This window comes from Rhipicephalus sanguineus, chromosome 2 (genome assembly GCF_013339695.2).
Source record: "Rhipicephalus sanguineus isolate Rsan-2018 chromosome 2, BIME_Rsan_1.4, whole genome shotgun sequence".
In the NCBI taxonomy this organism is placed as follows: domain Eukaryota; kingdom Metazoa; phylum Arthropoda; class Arachnida; order Ixodida; family Ixodidae; genus Rhipicephalus; species Rhipicephalus sanguineus.
In genome coordinates this window covers 92,700,074-92,706,809 of record NC_051177.1, presented here as the reverse complement: position 1 = coordinate 92,706,809, position 6,736 = coordinate 92,700,074, and the positions used below count along the sequence as shown (strand labels likewise).

General features: G+C 45.1%; 1 protein-coding gene across 1 annotated transcript in view; it reads right to left on the bottom strand.

The window, feature by feature from the left end:
• Window positions 1-2,279: 2,279 nt before the first annotated feature.
• The window catches only part of LOC119383388 (solute carrier organic anion transporter family member 4A1-like), an 86,173-nt gene continuing 81,716 nt past the window's right edge, over window positions 2,280-6,736 (bottom strand). Inside the window, 4 exon segments of the mRNA XM_037651488.2 lie at window positions 2,280-5,006; window positions 5,008-5,216; window positions 5,485-5,549; window positions 6,462-6,655. Coding sequence (XP_037507416.1) covers window positions 4,827-5,006; window positions 5,008-5,216; window positions 5,485-5,549; window positions 6,462-6,655 — 648 coding nt within the window. The 3' untranslated portion in view covers window positions 2,280-4,826.

The window sequence follows — 6,736 nt, the reverse complement described above, 5'->3', positions numbered from 1 at the left end:
ACAAAATGGAATGTTATACGAATTAGGGCTAGCGGCCAACTTTTTTAGGGTCCGATCTTGCGTAACTCTACAATGCACTGGCGTAAGGAAATACGGCCGTTCCAGGGAGCCAAGCGGTTTTTGTGCTGTTTGTCGCCTCAACGCGAAGCAGTGAGAGCACAGCACATGCAAAGGTAGCAGCCGTGGACTGATGCATGTCTACATCACGCGCGCGCTGGCGCGTGCGCGACCAAGCTCTTTGGATCAGTGTTCCCAGTTGTTGCCCGAGCGACGAAGCCCTTCATGCTGCTTCGCCCGACGGAGCCGGCCGGCGCGTTTTATTTCTGCTTGAGCTGCGCCCGTATGGAGCCTCCGCAAAGTTTCGCTAGTACATAGAACATATGGCGCGCGGAGCGATGTCATCGATTTGGACTTTATACGAAACATGACGGCGACGGCGAAAGTGCGCCTCGAGTGTCCATATAATTTCTATCGCAGTTAAAGCTGATATGACCGCCGTTCTTAAAGACGCCTCTATTGCGCTTCTGTGCTTGCGTGTTTAAAATATAAACTTCGGCTCTGAACTCTCTATCATCTGCAAGGAAGGAGTGAAAGGCGTCATTTCCGGATCCAAAGGGCTGTGGAAGGTATGTTTTTTTCTGTCACTTGAACGCATTGTGGTTGTGTGAAGTTGCCACTTCAGCTTCAAAGGCAGTGGCGAAAATCCAGAAAGATCTCAAGGGGGGACACACACCTTGATGCCATGGCGGCCATTTTGTTTTTCATAAATATGCCGTTTATTGTTAAGTATATAAAAATTAAAATAATGTTTTCAAATAAATTAAAAACAAAAAGAGCACGGGCCTGAGCAGCCAGTTGTTGGCAAAGTCAGTAGCTAATATGCCTTTTGAGTTAAACAGCGAAATGAAAAGGCTGGATCTGTTTTGTTGTTATAATGCGCAAAGGAACAGCTTTTCTTTAACTTCATCTCTAATCGTGTATACTGCTAGCCTTCCAAGATTTACCCCGGAATATTTCTTGTGAAGCGTGTTTATATTCACCAGTGTTTTTTTTTTTTCAATGACACAATTATACTCGAGCAATCGCATTCATACTTCATTGTCAATGCCTTCCATAAATCGTCGACATGAATAAATAACGGTAGATGGTTGGAGATTCTTTATTTTGCGCTTCAAAGGTTGGAATAATAAACCTCTGCCTCACGCCAGAAGCCACCCGTAGCATTTCAGAAAGCACGACCTCTACAGTGCGTATTGAAACTAAGGACAGCGTTCACTCTCGTGCTTCGTTTCTACTTATTGGAAAGACTTCAGATTTCATAGTTGATTTTTAGGAGAGTGCGCTATGCTTAACTGTCAAGCATTTGAAATATGCTCTTTGAAAGGTAAACCTCAAGGGGGGACACTTGCAAGGGGTGTCCTCCCCAGCCTGAATACAAGGGGCGTCAGACCCCCCCCCCCCCGAACCCACTCCCCCCATGATTCACGTTACTGTTCGAAGGCCTTGCTGGTTTGCTTACACATGTTGAAACTGCTGAATGACCTTGGACATTTATACGTGCGCCTTGCTCTCCCCCTCCCCTTCAATAATCAGTTCAAAACGCTCACAACCCACAGTGTGGTTTCTTACTCGACAAAAACACTAAGCCTGCGCGGAAAGCGCACCACAGCCACAGCGAAAGCTGGAAGAGCGGCATTTCTAGAGGCCGTTGTAAGCTCTCTTGGGGCTACCAATACAAGTTCACTTGCAAGGTAACCACTACGACATGAAACATAATTTGAAGAAGTTGGGAAGCACCGACTACGCCACTATTCGTCGTTCTGCGGAGAAGCGAGGTACCCGCTACACATCTGTAAGGCATTACGTGCACTTCGTTGATGTGGCAGCTGATGACGATGGAGAATTATGGCTGAGCCCTTTGCAATGGGTTGGAAGCTTTAAACGACCCACTAGCCCCACTAGACACGCCGGCTTTTCGCCCAAGGTCACGCTCGCATAAGGCGTACAAGCCTTCCGCCTTGAGGAATTTTACTCGCCAAAACCACGATATGATTATGAGGCACGCCGTAGTGCGGGACTCCGGATTAATTTTGACACTCTGAGGTTCCTCAACGTTCACCTAAATATAAGTACACGGCTGTTCTTGCATTTCGCCACCATCTAAAAGCGGTCACCGTGGCAGGAAATCGAACCCGTGACAAGTTTTGCGGTTGGTCTAAAGAAAAAAAAAGGAAAACTGCGTAAGGTTTTAAGGATACCAGTGGACACACACGGCATGTACCTTTAGGAAGAATAGCAGCACACAGTACACATTGTTTGGTTTGCAATTTTTATAGAAAATTTGCAACTCGTCTGTACAGTGGCATAGAAACCAAGTGGTCCTTCTCATTGTTGTAGAAGGCTTGACGACTATACAAATTTGATGTCATGCTGTGTCGGCACTAGTGCCCAGTCGGTTATATTAGATTAGAATTTGCTGCAGTTTAATGTACGCTTTGAACAAAAGTTCCGTTTTGTCTTTTTGTATGAAGGGTCATGGTAGAAACACATAAATATGATTACAACACCGTGTGACAATATTTGTCTTCCACAGGTCACTGATTCTTGCGCTTCTAGCACAGAACACCAAATAAGAGCAGCAAGTTACTTGTAAAACAACTGCAACATGTCACTGATGCACTAAGAATACCGTTTGTGTTTGAGCCACATGCACGAAGCCAGTCATTGCACTCGACAGCAATCATTAACAGGAAAGGAGGGGTCATGCCTAGGAAGTTAAAGTGCTGTGCTGTATACAGCCGTTTCCATATGGTCTCTCACATACCACTGAAAAGATATTAGCAGCATTAATCTGAGAGAAGCAAAATATTTGATCTGAGGGAAGCATTAAGGAATGTCATAAAAAGTAAAATTATGTGAGAACCAATGGACACAGCATACTATAATCGAAATAAACGTTGGGAGCATTTAAAAAATGAGCGGAACAGTGGCAGTGTTCATTACAACTACATTAAGTTTGCTAACAAACATGTCAGCATTGGCTCCCATCATTCTGTGTGAAATAAAAGTCACCGGATTCACTATCACAGAAGTAGCAAACGAACACTAGGCCATGAAGTTCCTTATGCTCCGTACTCTCAATGCACTGATGCTCTGATATAAGGCTGCCATCATGTCACACCTAGAAAAGAGTCTATGGAATGCCAACAAACCCTTCAGCAAGGTTTTGCAATATGTAACTTTAAAAGCACTTGGCCTGATGCGCTTGTGATAAATGGTTCCCTATTTTAGCAATAACAGTATACTGTTGTAATATTTGCTTTAGTATAAGACTGCCCCAAAACATATAGCATTTTACATTTTCAAGCTGCATTTGGGCTATAAAAGATTCCATGAGCTTTGAGTATCTATGAAACTTTCTTTAACAGGCACGAACGCAACTTACCAAGATGTTCTTGTATTCTGCTGCTGGAGTGGCCCTAACTTAAGTTTGGTTTTACCGACATTAAATAACACTTAAACGAAGTGTTGCCAGCATCACTGCACCATGAGTAAGTCTGCTAGTATCAATAAAATAGCAATTTAGGGCACCGTCCTCTCAGCGGTGATTGTAGAAGCAAATATAGATTAACTTTCTGTTATAGCACAAATAACAGCAATTTCAAAACAGCTTCAGACTGTATACTTCTGAAGTAAAATGATGAGTACGAGTTTCATTGCATGTTTTGCTCTCACATTAATTTGTGTGCACAGTACATAAGAGCATACGCTCTTGGGTATTACAAATCTACAGATATGTTGCCCCACTAATTTGTAAGGACATTATAATACAAAGACCACATGAAATCTTCCAGGAACAGGCACTAAGAATAGTTCATAGTATTCATGCCAAAGTTCTGATGCTCATTTCACTGGAGCAGCATTGTCTACCGTTCCACAAAAACAGGTCCCTTTGTTTCACCACTTCAACACGAAACAAGACATTCAGCAGCAACCAGTTCACATGCTAAACACCACTCATCTCCAGTTTCGCACACACTAACATGAAATCACTTGCTTGAGGACTTGCACAACATACTCTGAGAATCACATGTCAATGCTGCTGAAGTTATGCTACACTCACAGACGAAAAATTGCACAAAGGCTCAGGCATCCAAGAAGTGTGCAAAGTTTTCAGATGCTGAAATTCTGTAGGCAGTCAATACAATGCAGGTACTTCATCCTGAACTTGAAACATCATACTGAAGCGCACAATTTAGAATACGTTCTTCATATTTTTCTGCCAGCTGAGGTGTGCTGAAGGCTGTAGACACGGGGGCTTAGTGCTTTTATGGACATGTGGTGAGCAGGACAGCATAGTTGATGTCTTGGGTACAATGTCATCTTGAGGTGCCAGTTACAAGGTTTGGTTGCCAAATCCATAGGCTTGCGTATGGTGAAGTTTGTGAAGGCCCTTCAGGCACACATAGCAGTTAGTAAGTGTAACAAATATATGTTGCTTCCCAGTTTGGCTTTCAGGCAGAGAGTATTGCTCTAGTGCCACAAAAAGTTTGCGGGCCTGCATCTAGTTGAATCTTTATAGGGAAGTTGTGTGTCGAATATGCACTGAATGCAAGCTCACTACTAGAGAAATTTTGCCAAGAATCGGTACTTGAAGCCGACGCTTAAAGCTTTCTCCTCATGCTGGTGTTCCTTCCGAAATTTGGTAGTTGCGGACACACAGTGTTGACAGCCCATACTTGCAATCCCACGTGCACATCACCTAGATGAATTTGAATAGGCTACATACAGCCAGGCTACTTGTAGCCTTTGTCGCTTGGCAGTGTTCAAAACCACGTACTGCTGTCACTGTTGTGATGGTTCTGTTGCTGCTGTTGCTGCTGCTCCGTTGATACTGATCCATTTGTGGCAGATTTGTACGGTGCTGTCATTACGTTTTCCTGCTTGATGGTGGCAATGCCGCACTTTTCTTTCTCAGTAGCTTCAACGTCACCGTCTTCCTCAGTCGCCACCTTCAGGTGCCTTGTATAGGAGCCACGAGAGGAAGAAGAATAGGCACGAGAGGAACTTTACGGTGGCCAGCAGTGCAAGCAGATTGCGTGCCATCTGGCCATTTTCGTAGACAGCACATGCACCAGAGTCATCGCACGAGTTAGGCCACAGCACACAGCTCTGGTCGATGAGGAAGCCGAACAGAATGGGTGCTGGAATGGTTCCTGCAATAGATAAATGAAACGTATTTATGAATATTTAATGGGTACATTGTGAAACAAATTTGAAAACAGCTCATTATGAGCAAACGCAGAGACTTCATGTCTTAGCGATAACCACAGAAGCGGTGGGACTCGATGCTCCTAATTGTTTCCACTGGAAACAGTGAATTTCAAGCTGACTACCTTGAATAACTTGTTGAGTGCCAGATTATAGTGTATTTGAGTTGATAATGAAGAGCAAATGACTCGCTGAAAATAGATGGGGACTTACCTAATAACCTCACTGCAATCCATTGTATACCGAGTCCGAAAGACTTCTGACTAGCTGCAACACACCTGCAGGTGGAAAGGAGAAAAGCAGCATTGGGAGAAAGTACAAAAAACTTGTGGGATACTTAAACTTTGCCTTTCAGAGTGGAACACTATAGCGTTTTCGGGGCGCTGTTCACATCGCCTTCTCATTTACTTGCTGCGCTTCGCTTCTCCCTGGAGACCTCAACCATGCCGTGAGGAAAGCAACGTCTGTGCGTGTGGCACTGGCCTTTTGTAAACATAGCTGCAAAGTTCCCTCTATGCCATAATGCACCATTGTAAAAAGCAGCGAAGTAACCACTATGCGTACGCAAGGCAATACATGCATAGGCGTGTGCACAGGGGGGGGGGGGGCAGGGGGGGGCGGCCGCCATCCTAATCACCTAAGGGGGGGGGGCGCCAAGTCAGCCCCACACATTGACATAATAGGGAGGGGGGGGGTTGCGACGAACATTGGCCCCCGCTGAAGGAGAACCTTGAGCACGCCTATGAATACATGCACCTATATAGCTGACGCATTGTTGATGATGCGATGATGATCGTAGGCAAGCGCAGGGTTCTCCTTTAGTGGGGTGGGCGAAGTCGGTGAGCTTTCACCACAGTGCCCCCCCCCCCTCTCATCTTTCCGCAACACCCTTTAACTGAGGCCCTTACGTTCAGAACACAGTGCAAAGACGAGGTATTAGGGAGAGCTTTGTTTCTGTTTGATGCATTTGCGTAAAAGTAAGAAGAAAGTGTTGTTGAGAACGAATAAATAAGAAAATTGGCCAGATTTCTTTGGTACTTGTGCCTCACAGCACTGAACGCCAGTGGGCAGAAAGCACCTCCCAATATTTATAGCTAATAGTGCGCGACTCCAACCCATATCATGCCCTGCTGATATGACCATATTATCCATCTTTCACTTCCCCCACTCCCTCTTTATACAGAACTTGCCTGAGTGTGGCAGCCAGTGATGGCATGCTGACCAGGAACGTGAAGACCATGCAGACGAACATTGCAATCAAGAAGAACACGAGGAAGTTGCACTCGCTGGGGCATTTATCCCGTTCTGCCTGGATGGTCACCTGCCTTCCTTCTAGAGTTATGTTCCGGCCTGGATGATCAATGCAGTGGCAGTCCTCGTACACCTGCGTGCAGTCCAAGAAGACGGCGCCAATTTTACATAAAGAGAAAGAAGAACAGGTCGATCTGGAGAAGTGTCTCTTTGG